Genomic DNA, 15476 nt, shown 5'->3' on the forward strand with positions numbered 1-15476 from the left:
GAGTGGGGTTTTCTTTCCCCCCCTCTGCGTACGAGTTGGATTTGGTGTCGGCCCCTCCCCAGGTACGGTTCCGTGTTCCCCCGGGTACGTCGGTTCCGTCCTTCCGGAGGTTTTCGGCTTATCGCATCCAACCTGGTGTGGTGCGAGCGGCCTTTGCAGCTTACCTCCTGCGTGACCCGGATTATGCCTCGGAAATGGATCCGTCCACGTTCAGGTTTGGGACTTCGTTCCCTTTCTGGCTCCGTTACGAGGTTCCGGAGTCATCCTGGCTAGCAGACTGCCCCTTGTTTGGTCTGGATTCCTGGCATTCCTTCTGTCGTTCCCGCACGCTGGAGTGGCGGGAAGCTTCCACGGTGCTTCAGGTTTTCCTGGGGGGTGAACTTGAGTACCTGAATGAGTGCTTGTTTGCCCTTGCCCTTCCCCGCGATGTGGGCGTTATTCAGCTCCATGTGCAGGTTCCCTCCCTTTCGGCGGCGCTCGTGGCGGAGGACTTGCGCGCTCGGGGCCTTTTGTGTTCGGCCTTGCGGTTCTTTTCCCTCCTGGAGCTGTCTTCGGATTGGCTCGTGGAGGATGTGGGGACGCTTGGGTCCGTCCCGGGGTCCGGCACCTTGTCCTCGGCTGCGCGTTCGTCGGCTGCCTTGTTGAAGCTGTTCACGCCGATTTTGCGGGATGCGGTTTCCCTGTTCTATGCTTCCCGTCTCGCGTGTCGGCAGGCGGTGCTGGGTTCCTCCGTGGAATCTGCTTGGGCTCTGGCTCTTAGGCGTTCTTCACCTTTTTGTCCTCTCCTGTTTGGGGAGTCGGCCGTGGCGCAGTTTATTCAGGCTGCGTCGGCGGCTTGTCGTCCGATGTCGGACTTGTTGGTTTTCCGGGGGTCCCGGGGTGGGTCTTCCCGGAAAGGTCGTGCCAGGGCTCGGGGTTCCTCTCGTCGTGGTAGGCCTCTGGTGTCAGGTTTGGGGTTGGCTCCTCCTGCGGACCCTCCCTCGTCTGGTCGGCGCGGTGTTCGCGCTGTGCGGGGTTCTGGGTCTCGTAAGGGTCGCCGGCCCTTTCGCGGTTTGCCCCTTTGACGGGGCGATGGGGGGGCGGCTTGCGCTGTTCGCCCGCGCCTGGTCCCACGATTCGTGGGCCTTTCGTGTCTCGCGGCCTGCGGTGGCGTTGGGTGGCCCCTCCCCCCTTTGGGGGGTCGGGGCTGGCGGGGCAGGCTTCTTCCCCTGCGCTCTGTCGAGTCGTCTTGGAGTGGGTACGCTTGGGCGTCGTCGAAACGACGTCGTCCCTCAGATGGGTTTCCCGTCTGTTTCCGGTTCCGAAACGGGACTGCGCGGACCTGCGGTTCATTCTGGACTTGTCCCGTCTGAACCCCTGGGTTCATTGCCCCTCCTTTCGGATGACTACGCTGTCTCAGGTTCGGCTCCTCTTGGAGCCGGGTGCTTGGATGGTGTCCCTGGACCTCCGGGACGCTTATTGGCATGTCCCGATTCATCCGCGGTTCAGGGACTGGCTCGGTTTTGTAGTGGGGCGTCTGAGTTACCGCATTCGTTGTCTCCCGTTCGGGTTGAACCTGGCACCTCGCGTGTTCACACGCCTTACACGGGTTGTGGTGGCTCGTTTGCGTCTCCTAGGTGTTCGGGTGTTGGCCTACCTCGACGACTGGCTGGTTTGGGCTCCCAGCCAGTCAGCTTGCTTGCTAGCCAGGGATTTGGTTCTTTCCCAGCTCGCCGGGTTCGGGTTCTTGGTGAACTGGAGGAAGTCCCATCTGGTTCCCTCTCAGGTTCGGACTTGGCTGGGTCTCGTGTGGGACTCTCGGACCGCCTCCTTGTCTCTCCCTCCGGAGTCTCTCCTGCGGCTGCGGTCCCGCCTTCGTCTGTTTCTGGAGGGCCCTCGGGTCACCCGGCGGTTGCTCGAGGGGCTGTGCGGGAGCCTGAACTTCGCGATGGTGGTCTACCCGCCGGGTCGGGTTTGGCTTCGACGGCTGTTCTGGTTCCTTCGGGGTTCCCCCTTCCGCCTCTCTCGCGATCGCAGAGTTCGACCCCCGGGGGACTTGCGTCGGTTGCTGCGTCACCGGCTTCCTCTTCGGGTTTTTCGGGGTTCAGTGCCTTGGCGCCTACCCGAGCCCTCGCTCGATGTGTACACGGATGCGTCGTCTCTCGGCTGGGGTTTTGTGACCAGTGCTCACCAGGCCGGCCAGGGGCGTTGGGATCCGTCCTTCCGTCGAGCTCACAGTACGGTGCGGGAGTTCGCGGCAGTGTGGTTTGCTCTGGGGAGGATTCGGGTGGCCCGCGGATCGACGATTCGGCTCCATTCGGACTGCTCTCCGGTGGTTCATTGCCTGAACCGCGGGGGTTCGATGCGGTCCTTGTCTCTTTGGGGTTGGTCGCTTCGGGTGACTCGTCTGCTGAGTTCTCGGGGTTTGGCTCTCCTGGCGGTTCACGTACGGGGCGTGTCCAACGTCTTGGCCGACGCCCTGTCTCGCTTCGTTCCCCTCTCCACGGAGTGGACGGTCGACGACGAGTCCTTCCGTTGGCTTTGCCAGACGTTCGGGCGCCCCGAGGTGGACCTCTTCGCGTCGGCGTGGTCGCGGCGTCTTCCCGTTTATGCGGCGCCCTTCCCCGATTGCGAGGCCGTCGGGGTCGATGCCTTTCGGCTCGACTGGTCGAGGTGGGGGTTCCTGTACCTCTTTTCCCCCAGTTCGGCTGTTGCTCCAGGTCCTGACTCGCTTAGAGACTTACCGGGGGAGAGTTGTCCTTCTGGCCCCTTGGTGGCCGGCCCAGCCTTGGTTTCAGGCGCTGGTTGCTCGGTGTCCGAACCCGAGGGTTTTCCCGCGGCTCCGCCTCTTTCAGCAGATCGGGCCGGTACGTCACGTAGCTGGTTCGATCTTCTCCTCGAGTCTTCGCGTATGGTTTTTTTGACTCGAGTCTATCATCATCTCTATGGTGATCAGGTGGCCTCCTTGTTGGTGTCCCACCTGAGGGCTTCTTCTCGGCGGCAGTATGAAGTTTCCTGGCGGTCCTTCCGTTTCTTTTTGCGTCTTCGTCGTGTTAGCTCCTTGTCTGTTCGGGTGGTCTTGTCCTTCCTCTCGTGGTTGTTTCAGGACCGTCATCTTATGCCTAACACTGTCGCTTCGTATCGTGCGGCGCTGGCGGAGCCGCTTCAGCTTGCTTTCGGTATCGATGTTACGTCTGCGCCGTTTCGCAAGCTGTCTCGTGCATTGTTTCACCTCCGGCCTGCTCATGCGTCGCCTGAGCCGTCCTGGTCTTTGGACAGAGTGCTCTCTTTCCTTTCATCTCCTCGTTTCGTTGTGGCCCCTTCGGTCCAGGATTGTTTTTCCAAGGCACTTTTCTTGTTAGCTTTGGCCTCTGGGGGTCGGGTAGGGGAGCTTCATGCTCTCCTCCGGCGCAGGGGTTTCTGCTCTTTTGGTCGTGGTGATAGTTTTGTTCGTTTGCAGCCGTCTCCTTCTTTTCTGGCGAAGAATGAGACTGCTGCGTTCCGGAGGGGTCCATGGGTGGTTGATGCTTGGTTGGTCAGGCCAGGGGTGCATCATGTTTTGTGTCCGGTTGCGGCGCTTCGCCGTTATTTGCGCGCCACAGCTTCTGTGTCCGGGGACGCGCTGTGGGTTGATCCGGTTTCCCTTCTTCCCTGTTCGCGGGTTCGGGTCTCTCAGGTCGTCCGCAGGGTTATTAGGTCTAGCCAGCCTGCGGTCTATCCCCGTGCCCATGACGTTCGTAAGTTCGCGGCTCTTGCTGCCGTCTTTGGGAATATGTCTTGGTCTGATATTCGGGCGCGGGGATTTTGGCGGTCGAACAGGGTCCTGGCTGCTCGTTACCTTGTGAATGTCCCTGGCCCTCGTCGGGCCTGTGTTGCTTTGGGTCGGCGGTTGCAGCCAGTTGTCTCGGCTTCGTGTTGAGGGGTGAGCGACGACCGCCTCCCGGGTAAGTCCCTCTTTTTCTGTCTGTGGGTAGTTAGCTCCGGGGAGCCGACGGGGCTCCCCCCAGAAAACCAGCGTTGAATGTAATGAAACGCCATTTTCTGGGTGAGTCCCGGAGGCTCCCCGGCATCCCTCCCTCCCTCCGGTCGGCGGTTTTTCGCGTTTTTGACATCCAGCCTCAAGAACTGAGGTGTGGGTAGCCGGCGCGGGGGGTCTGGGGCTCCCCCTTCCCCCTCCCGGGGAGGGGGGAGCTGCGCAGACAGCGGCGCGGCAGTGTGACGTCACACTAATTTGCTTGTTTTCGGTTGGGGAGTTCTATCCACTAGTTCGGTATTAGGTACCAATTTTAACCAGAATAGGGGTTTGTTTTGGGGCGCTTACCTTTCTGGGTGCCTGTTCCGGTCGATGGCAGACATAGAATGCTTCCAACTACACGGGGGCTTCTATAGGCCATTGCTCCCCTTGCCTCTCTGAGGGGGCCCGGTTCTGGCCGTGGTCCCCGGTAGGCCTAAGAACTCCATACACATGACTGATGCCAAAGTCTGACATTAGCATATCAGCCTGGGATAGCTCCGGGGAGCCTCCGGGACTCACCCAGAAAATGGCGTTTCATTACATTCAACGCTGGTTTTTTTGTGTTTACGCTTGAGCGCCCAGAACGCCGCGCGCACAACCCGCTTTATTTTCAGCAAGTGCCGCGCGCACTAAAGTGTTAAGGGGTGGGAGTTTAAAAAAAAAAATTAAGGTAATGAAAATTACTTTAATGTTATACAAATTTCCAACTTTTTGGCAACAGTGCCATGGAAATTTCATCCCAATGTTATAAAATCTATTTCCTATGAATATTAACAAAAAAAAGTGCTGATGAGAACAGTTCCTATTAACTGGAACTGAGAGGTAATGCAATGATAAGGAGATGCAAGCAGCTGTCAGACACACAAAAGGGAAGAAAGTAGTAAGGAGTAGGCTGGTCCTACTTTTTTAGGACCACATACAGATAGAAGCTACCCCCCCCCACCACCACCACAAAACAAAAAGTTTTGTGGTTCTGACAAAACTTCACTTGACCAGAATTTTCAATGTTATTTTGTACTGAAATTTGCAACTGAATTAAAATTCAATGGTCTGAGAAGAATCTCATTACAAGTATGTTTTAATGTTCTAAAGAGCTCTGTTGTATTTTTCATAAATACTGAAGTTTGTCATTTCAGTATTAAAATTTTATTGTATATAATACCGTATACATAATATAGAGTACAATGTTTTACAGCTGTGCCAATATCAAACTTCAGCCTTGTAAACATCTTGTGGTAGCATTAATTTTTTTTTTTTCTATTCTACAGTATCCACAAGGTGAAAAATTATTTTTCACTAACCCCTCCCCCCACAAAAGTGAAAATGATAATTACAGTTTGTATTAATATGAGATGGCAGCATAGGAAACCAGGAATACCTTTCACATCTAGTTGTTCTTAGCTATATGTTTGAGTTTTTTTTGTAATTTTCCTACACATGTACAATATTTAGCTTATAGAATGACAAACATAGCTTTCCCAGTTTGGTGCCTTCTTTTGATAATTACTTACTTATAGAATGACAAGCATTAATGTACAAATCCTTAATCCTTTATTGATGTTGCTTTAGAAATAGTTTATAGCTAGAGAAATTTATTGCTGCCACTGTGAAATGGATTTTTGTAATTCATGAATTGACAAATTTTTGATCACTTGAATTTCTCTTTGCTGAACCATTATGACATGTTCAGATATATTGAAAACATTAAACCATTGATCTCTACTAACTACATATTTGTCTGGAGCACTCATTATTCATTGTAATTATGAAATGATCTTTGTGATTGTCCAGTGTTGGGTGTCTAGGCTAAAGGGACAGAGGGAAAAGTAGTCTGCATTGGTGCAAGCAAAATGTAATCTCCAGTTCAGAGGGACCCTGTGAATGATGCACTCCACCCCATGTTGGCCAGTGTTCACCACCCTAATCAACTGAACTTATACACTGTATATAGTTTTTATTTACTCTTTTTTTTTTTTTTACCCTGTCTGGCTTTCATTAAAGATATTAGTACACCAACTCCACTTTACTACAATTTTAAAAGCTACCATTCTAACCTGTTCCTCTTCTGAGCCAGTAGTAATCATCATTGCACTTTATAGTAAATTTTGCCTTTTATAAAATTTGTAAACTACCAAGACAAGTATTTAAACTCTGTACTGTTTGAGCATTTGATTTACCTATTGGTTTGGTGCCTTCTTTTGATAATTACAGTACAGTACTTACCTATTGGTTACTTTTGACTGGTTTACTTCTATCCTAATAACCTAGCAGAGTTTCCAGGAGGTTAGTTAATTTCCATATACTTATTTTCACTTGCAATTGTGCTTACATATACAGATCATAAACAAAAATAAAAATCCAAAAATTGCTATTAAACCAGTTTTTATTTTGCCTGTTCATAAGTATTTGCCTTATAAGAGGGAACATTTAGCTTAAGAGCAGAAATATGAATTAAAGATGCTATATAAATATCCAGTTGTTATAAAGCAATAGTTTTTTCAATACTACACAATTGAAAACCCATATAGCAAAGTTCATATGGTGGACACATTGTGATTAATTTACAAAAATCAAACAAAATTGTAAATATAACCAAAAGGAATTTTATGACAGTCAAGCTTCAAGTAGTTATACACTGGAGTAGTAGTGTATTATCACTGCAGATTTTTTTTAAAGTCATCAACCCTTTAGCTGCTTGTACAGCTCCTCACAATACGAGTCATATTCCGCTCGGTAAAAATTACCTGCAATCAGTTCTAGGTTGTATTTTCCAGCAAACTTGCGGATACTGAAACAACCGCGATTAGCTCCTGAAAATGTACAATTTACCGTTTAAACAAGTTATTTGCAAGAACCATTAGTGTAAACGAATATTAAACATTTTAAATGGTAACTGGATAGTGCATGTTCAACAATTGAATGTACTGTATACAAGACAAAATAATTTCCGTCATAATTTCTTACCCGAGGTGTTAGTCAGTCTTGGTTCATCACAGGTCAACTTGCCATTCTGCTTGTATACCAAGTACACATACCGATGAAGTCCTGAAAATCATAGTTTTGAAGTTGTATTGAAAAATGCTAATACCGTATGCTATTTCACAACTAAACACAGAAATATTAGTTTTCACTATATCTTAAAAAAATAAAAATGTGATCAATGGAAACATGATGGCTGTGAGGTGATATTGCTCTATGCTTAATTTGATTTAATCCACTAAAGCTAATGGACATTGCATGGGCTTATACGCATATAAAACTACCCAATCACACATGTTGCCTGGCAACCTGTTGTAAGTCTACAATCCTATTTTAAAATAGTATCCATTTTCTAATATAAAGTATGGCCCAAGTAGCTTAAACCAGGTCACAAGTGTTCCAAGACATTGCTTACCATAATAGATATACTGTACTACCAATAAGAATACTGAGAAATTTTTTTATTTGAGGCTTTATTCTATATTTTGATTATAATTCCAACAAGCAAATTGTGTGTTCTTTCCAAATATAAATAATAATAATTCATTGTCGGGGGACAGGCAGCCAGAGTATATATACTATATCTGACGTTTATATCGAGGTTCCATAAAGGTCTAATTATTGACTCCCTAGGAAGTAACCAAACAAGAAGCTGACTATCTCCCGAGTACCTATTTACTGCTAGGTGAACACACATTAGGTAATAGAAAACATGCCTAACCATTTCTGTCCCACCCAAAATTCCCAACAGAGTTGAGAATGAACTTTATTGTACTACTGGGACCCTATAAATACATATACTATACATTAAAAAATATTAACTTAAGCTTAACTGCACATATCGCCCAGGGTTAATTTTGTGTGGCGCAATATTTAAAATTCCCGAGGGTACGCATCCTCCTTCTCAGAGTCACAAATAAACAGATGCAAAATGTTTGTTATTTTCTCGTTGATTTGAGCAACCTACCTGTTGAAGGTTCCGGGGATCGATGTACCTGCGACCCAGTCAACCTGGCCTCCTGGTTGCTAGTCTGATCCATCAGGCTGTTTGATGCGGCTGCTCGCAGCCTAATGTAAGTCGTAGCCTAGTTGATATCTTTGGAAGGTGCTTGTCACATTCTCTTTTGAACACTGCGAGAGGTCTGCCAGTTATGTCTCTTATGTACAAGGAAAAATTGTTGAAAAGTCTTGGGGGCAGTTGATGTGAGTTCTCCTTTCTCTGTATGCCTGTTGCACCTCTGCTCTTCAAAGGGGTTATTTTGCACATCCTGCCATGTCTTTTGGTCTCACGTGGTCTTATTTTTGTGTGCAGATGTGAAACTAGTCCTAATATATTCCAAGTGTAGATTATCATTTCTCTCTCCTGCCTGTGCTATAGGGAATACAGATTTAAAATTTTTAGGTTTTCTCAATAATTCTGATGTTTTATTGAGTGGATTCTAGAAGCACCTTGCTTCACCTTGCACACTCCAGCTCAGCAATTTCTCTAGCTTTGAATGGGGCTGTTACTGTGCAAACAATCTTCCACTTTAGAGAGCATTAATGTATCATTGGCATGGCATCTCTTATTTGGAAGGTGCTTGTTATCCAACGTGTCATTTTTTATTTTTTTTTTGCAGATGTGGCAGCAATTTTGTTGTGTTCTTTGAAAGCAAGGTCTTCCAACATGATTACTCCTAAATCGTTTGCATTGCTTTTTCTTTCAATAGTGTGATTTGACTGTTCTTTAAGTGGTTTCTGCTTTCATGTTATCATTTTTTCCATAGCACAGTAACTGGAACTTATCCTCATTAAGCACAGTATTTTCACACTTGTATGTGCCACAGTATTTTCTGTGGGCTATTGAAAGACTTTATAAACATGAGATTGGAGGATTGCTGTGTCCTCTATGTAGTCTACTCAGACGAAAGTTTTAATGTCATCTGCAAAGGATGATACAGTACTATAGTTTGTACCCTTGTCTATGTCCGATCTGAGGATGAGGAAAAGTACCGGAGCTGTACGGTACCTTGGGGGACAGAGTTTTTTACAGTGGAGGATTCAGATTTTATTTTGTTAACTATTACACTCTGGGTCCTGATTGTTAGGAAGTTAAAGCTCCCTCTCCCTACTTTGTCAGTATATTTTCTTTTGTGTGTAATAACACCATGGTCACATTTATCGAAGGCTTTTGCTAAATTTGTGTATATTACACCCTAAACCACTCTACTTTGAAGTAGCCATAGACAGCATGCCCATGCACTCTGCACCAGGCCAAGGTTCTTGGAATTCTATACTATATTCATCAAGACTTGCAAAAATATTTTAGATTCCTCTCAATTTTGCTTATGGCCTTTTGCTCTCTCTCCCCAGGATTTTATATGACTGTTGCAACCTTAGCTCAATCATTTCTATTTCTCTACATAGCCGCCTTTGTCGTTCTTCGGATAGAGCCGAGCATTAAAATCCTCTTTAATTTGTTTTTGTGACATATGTAGAGGGAATGCCGTTCTTGTTCCAGTTTACATCTTTATATCTTTCTCCTTAGTTACATGTGACTTGCACATTCTAGTGCTATTGTGCTTATTTTCTCAAGGCACTGGTTTAAGTTTGCAAGCTATCTAAATTTGTAAAAAGAAATAATGCACTTTTTATTTTTATCATTTTCATTATTGCACTCATAATGGTGACCACATCAGTGACATTTCTCTCTATAGTATTGCCACTAAACTGCAGCTACCACGCTCTGGACTCCTGCTTTGGAAGCAAGATTTCTTGAACATTACAAATCATTGAAAGAATAATTTTTATTTTATTAAACTACTATTGCATTGAAAAATATTTTTAACGAGCAAGCATTCCTGCTTATCATAGTTAAAAGATTAAGAAAACTTAATATTAACTTTTATGAACTAAAAACAAAAATTAGTCCTGCAGAATCTACCTGTGCCTTTTGGTGGACCAGATCCCACATACTGACTCAGTGTCTCTCCATCATTTACTTCACATCCAGGAATATTGACAACTAGCCAATGGTGCCATTCACGGAATTTTGGTGCTTTACGACTTGGAGCATCCGGATCTGAAAGAAAAAAAATAATAATTACTGTACCTGAAATTCATAACTTTCAAACTGAAAAGGCCACAATACATATATAAAATAAGACAGTACAGTAAATGCAATCCCTATATAAAACTAGCTAATGCACAGGCAATTATACTATATTCACAGGAGGCGTGGCTAAAGTTAGCAATGTGCATAGTATAGTAGGGGGAGACTTGTCAGGTGCCATTAACAACTGACTAGTGTGTGGCACTATGCTGTGCTTGGATTATGAGATTACTACACCCACCAGATCTACTAAGATGCTTGTAATGGTCCATAAAAAGTATAGTACTGTATATATAATGTGTGTGTATTGGCCTCGTTGCACCCAGTGCTGGGAGGCTCGGCATGCACGCCCCTCATAACTTTCTCACACCATTTTATTCGCACCACTCACCTTATCAGTTTATCACTTTCATTCGGACAAACCCAAAATGGGAAACGGGCATATCTGGGTAAGTGGCATTCGGAAAGCATGTGGTCCTCTGTACATACACAGGCAAAATCCCAACAAAACTAATTCAATTATTAATCTGCAAGGTGCAATCCTTTAAGTTCAAAACACACACTACTGTACATTAGATTGGCTAAAAAAAAGTCTAACCCCTCCCTAGAACTTGTGAGGTACAGTATATTATATAAAACTCTCAAGATTCAGAAAACATTCATATATATTTAGTGGTAAAGACAGACCCGTGAATATTTGACAGTGCTACCCTGTGTTTAAAGCTGGTTCAGACACTGGTAAACAGCCTGAATACTTGTTTTATGGTGTCAGTCCTCGGGGCAAAACCACCGAATAAAAACAAGCCTTTACCAGTTACCACATGGGTGGCTAGGAAATACAACTTGATCACATATGGCTTGGTGGCACAAGTGAATGCTTGAATCGAGTTGATAAGTTATACAAATCATTTTTATAACAAACCTCAACTGCCTGTGGTGAGCCATTTGGCAAGCAGAATTTTTTTCCCCATCTGTATAAAGCTTGGACCAGCCTCCTGTACATACAGTACTCTGAGCCTTGGCATTCTTTTGAAGTTTTTTAATCTTAAAGCACTAAGCATTTTCCAACGAGACTCTCCACTAAAATCGTCTCTTAAGCTACTAACAAAAATTCACCTGTCAAGCAAAGTGTGTATAAAGCGTCGTCTTCACATGGCCATGCCAGGTGCGTGGGTGGGGCCTTGGTCTGAGTTGGTGTCAACACCGTCCCATTATTTATCTCCAAATCTCCAAATTTCACCTGTTAAATGAGACCATTTTAAGATAATGCACTGTTGATTTATCTAATAAGTCTTACTACTAACAAGCCTAGCATTGACAATATCAAAATAAAACTACAAATACCTTTTTATTCTTTTTTTCCAAGGTATACATTTTAGTTGTGCCCTCATCGTAATTTCACAGAATTTAGCATACATCTCATTTACTTCCTTGCCTAGCAACAAGTCGTATAATAAACTTCGTAGTTAATTTTTCAACTTCCCTCAACAGTGAAGAAAATATCGAGAAGATTCGTGTTAGAATCATTAATCTTACCCTTTTGGTCATATTCAACAAATGTTTGCAAGAAAGACTGCTACCAAAACATACTTTACAGAGTGTGTGCGTAATAAATTTATATATATATATATATATATATATATATATATATATATATATATATATATATATATATATATATATATATATATATATATATATATATATATATATATATATATAAATATATATATATATATATAAAAATTACACACTTTTTTCATTCTACTTTGCTCTGATGAAGGCGAATTAGCCGAAAACGCGTTAAGCCTTTTCTATTTTTCACATGTGGTTATTCTGCATACTTGGATCAGTGTTTTTGTGATCATTATTGCATATATTATATATATTTATACAGTACCAACACTGAAGCTGTAGGTGCAGCATCAATGACATCTGGAACCACCTGATGCTCCTCCATTATTTACCTGAAAACATAATTTCTCCTAAAATTCTTTTACTGGAATAACTTATCAAACATGACATGCTATTTAAACTACACAGGTTATGACAATAGTTTACTATCAAAATATAATTAAAAAGTCAATCTATAAAAAAAATACTAAAGCTTGAAAACTACTGGAAGGTCACCAACAGTTGCCAAAGGAAAGGGATGACTGCCTGACTGAATTTTCTCCCATTTCATTATATAGTTTATGTTAAATTATGTACTTTAATGTGGGCTTGTGTGATTATGTGACTGCCAAGTCATCAGCAGCTTTAGTGAAATTTATTTATTTATATAGTTTTATACAAGAATGTGCATTAGGTTTGTGAGAATACATAACATTGGTGTTCTTTCATTCTAGCAGAGCCACTAACTAGTGGCTTTAGGTATTGTATGTACTAGCTCTATCTATAAATCCAACAGTATGTTTGTAAATCAACTAAGTATGTACTCTCCTGAATAAAATTTACTTACTAACACTCCAGGCATTTTGGGCAGGTCTTTAATCTAACAACTAAGGCAAGATGAAGAGTTATATTGTAGACAATTTTGAGTTCAACATAACTACAAATTGACAAGAGAGGATTACACTTGTGAAGACGGATGAAGATGAGAAGGGAAGGGAACTATCGGGGGAAAGAGCCAAGCCATTACAACTATATAACACTGGGAGGGGGTCAGGATGAGGATTTGGGATGGGACGGGGGAAGGAATAGTGATGAGAGATGCTGTTCATTCAAAACATGAATTTTCTCATATAAATTAGTATTATATACAATACTGTATTACCATATAGTGCATATTTAGACATTGGTTAGGTTAGGAATTTAGGTTCTGTTGGTGATTATTTATATTTTACAGCGTTGTTGTTCGAACAAAAATTGTCAGTGAAACACTTGTTCTGGAAGTGTTCGAACGTCAACAGTCGAGTCGTGTGTAAACTTTTTTTTTTTTTTTTTTTTTAAGATATATACAAGAGTTGTTACATTCTTGTACAGCCACTTGTACGCGTAGCGTTTCGGGCAGGTTCCTGGAATACGATCCCCGCCGCGAAGAATCGTTGTTACAACCAAGTACACATTTTACTGTTGAGTTAAGCAGAGGCTACAGTTAAGGATTTGCGCCCAGTAAATCCTCCCCGGCCAGGATACGAATCTATGACAAAGCGCTCGCGGACCGTCAGGCGAGTGTCTTACCACTGCACCACGGAGACTGAAATCATTCATAAACAGCTGGTTTGGCGGGTGTGTGTACTTTGGCCTTGGTTTATGATGGCGGGCTGTAACAACCAGATACCCAATCACTGCTGGGTGAACACAAGGGGTACAGTTTAAGACTGTCGCCTAGTCAATCCTCCCCGGCCAGGATACGAACCCAGACCAAATCGCTTACAAAGCGTGAGGCGACACGGGGATTGATAAATGTAACTATACACTAATTATTGTTACATCAACAGTGGGTTCGAGACCAACTACAAATACATTGGAGGATGTGTACTCCTTGTGTGACCTGCACCACTCACCAGTGTTGCTCCACACGGGTGACTGAGGCCACTCTCGCCCACGGTTGCCAGATCCAAATTGCTGCGTACATAGCACACGAAATGTTACTGGCTGGCACGTCTGCATCGTGACTAAGCATTAATTAAATAAAAAAATTTTTTGATTCAGGTAAGGTACATACATACAAGGTAAGATACAAAGTTGATGGATTTATAGATAGAGCTAGTACATACAATGCCTAAAGCCACTATTACGCAAAGCGTTTCGGGCAGGAAAACATTAAAGACTAAAACTTAATACTAATTGAGTTTAAAGTATAAAATGTGTTGAGAACAAATAAAAATAAAAATAAGAAAGGGGGAACTAATTATATTAATTATACTTACATCTCACCCAGTATGAGATTGTGAAATCATACATAGTAACAACAATAATATAATTGTTCCGAACCTTAATGGAATCTGACCCATATATCAATCAAGTCAACCCATGTGTTGCGTTTCCAAAAGGGTCGCCCATGTTAGAATTGGTGAACGCCCTAGTAATATTGTTGAAAACATCTTAATAACTTATTAAACCAAAGGTCTTTTTATGTCAGAAGAACGGCAGAAACTGGATCTATATATGAAAACTCTTTCAGGACAAAATTTAAAGTAAAACTAAAGATATTTGTAGTTGTATAAAAGTTGCATTTTTCATCAGTCGTAGAGCCGGAAATCCGCAATATTCATTTATTTATTTATTTATTTATATATATACAAGAAGGTACATTGGGTTTGTGAGAATACATTGGATGGGACAGTAATTACATTCTTGTAAAGCCACTAGTACGCGAGCGTTTCGGGCAGGTCCTTAATCTAGCAGATAATTTTAAGTAGGTAAGTTCAATCAGAATTGATAAATGAAAGATACATTACAAGAGAAAAATATGTTCATTCATCAAAATGTTCATCTCAGAACAATGCTTATTTCACGCAGAATCGTTAATAAACGCAAGATTTTTATACGTCTCAAGAAAGATAGAAACATAATCTTCATTTTAAATGCCTTACCATGGGCATATTTGTATTTAAAGCGAAGATACGTGTATTTTTCTAATCGGCGAGCTCCGATCCCGCACAGATCGAGCAAAGGAGTAACTCTCTCTCAGAACAATGCTTATTTCACGTAAATTCGTTAATAAACGCAAATGTTTTTATATGTGTTGTGAAAGATAGAAATATAAGCTTCATTTTAAATACTTTACCATAGATATATATAAAGTTCTAATGAAGATACATGTGTTTTAATAATCGCCGAGCTCCGACCCCGCACAGACTGATCGACAGAGCAACTCTCTCTCAGAACAATGCTTATTTCACGTAAATTCATTAATAAACACATATGTTTTATATGTCTCAAGAAAGATAGAAATATAAGCTTCATTTTAAATACTTTAACATAGACATATATATAGCTCAAGTGAAGATACATACGTTTTTATAGTGGCATTCAGTAGCTTGTCGGTCATGGAATGCAGAAGCCTACGCACTTGCCAATATAGTGTGTAATTAACAAAGATACGCTTATAAAGCCTAAAATATTATATGCCTTCAGAAAGACAGAGATATGCTCGTTATTGTGAGTGCACCAAAGGAAATATATCTTGTTGGAGGACAAAGATATATCAATTCTAAAATAAGTTTCGACTCTCGCTCGGGCGAGAGATAGAGCGACTCTCGCCCCATCTATTGGAGATTCTGTTCACCTAATGACCCAAAGCTACTCAAAGCCTCCTAGCATTACTTAAATAATGAAGAAATATGGTATATTTATTCACTATAATGTTGGTGCTTAATGCAGAACACGAGAAAACATATATTTACTATAAAATAATATACTTCCATTATGAAATAAGTAAATATGTGGCCTCATAGGAAGTCA

The 15476-nt window shown here is 42.9% G+C and overlaps 1 protein-coding gene across 1 annotated transcript; it reads right to left on the reverse strand.

The window, feature by feature from the left end:
• Positions 1–6358: 6358 nt before the first annotated feature.
• On the reverse strand, positions 6359–13689 carry LOC123764386 (protein D2). The gene is made up of 6 exons (XM_045752110.2): positions 13574–13689; positions 11965–12031; positions 11181–11304; positions 9897–10034; positions 6959–7039; positions 6359–6804 (listed from the first exon to the last, which is right to left on the reverse strand). Exons 2-6 carry the CDS (start codon positions 12022–12024, stop codon positions 6674–6676), a joined length of 534 nt encoding a protein of 177 aa, XP_045608066.1. The 5' UTR covers positions 12025–12031; positions 13574–13689; the 3' UTR covers positions 6359–6673.
• Between the last annotated feature and the right edge of the window lie 1787 nt (positions 13690–15476).

The sequence above is a fragment of the Procambarus clarkii genome, chromosome 82, assembly GCF_040958095.1.
Source record: "Procambarus clarkii isolate CNS0578487 chromosome 82, FALCON_Pclarkii_2.0, whole genome shotgun sequence".
Lineage (NCBI taxonomy): Eukaryota > Metazoa > Arthropoda > Malacostraca > Decapoda > Cambaridae > Procambarus > Procambarus clarkii.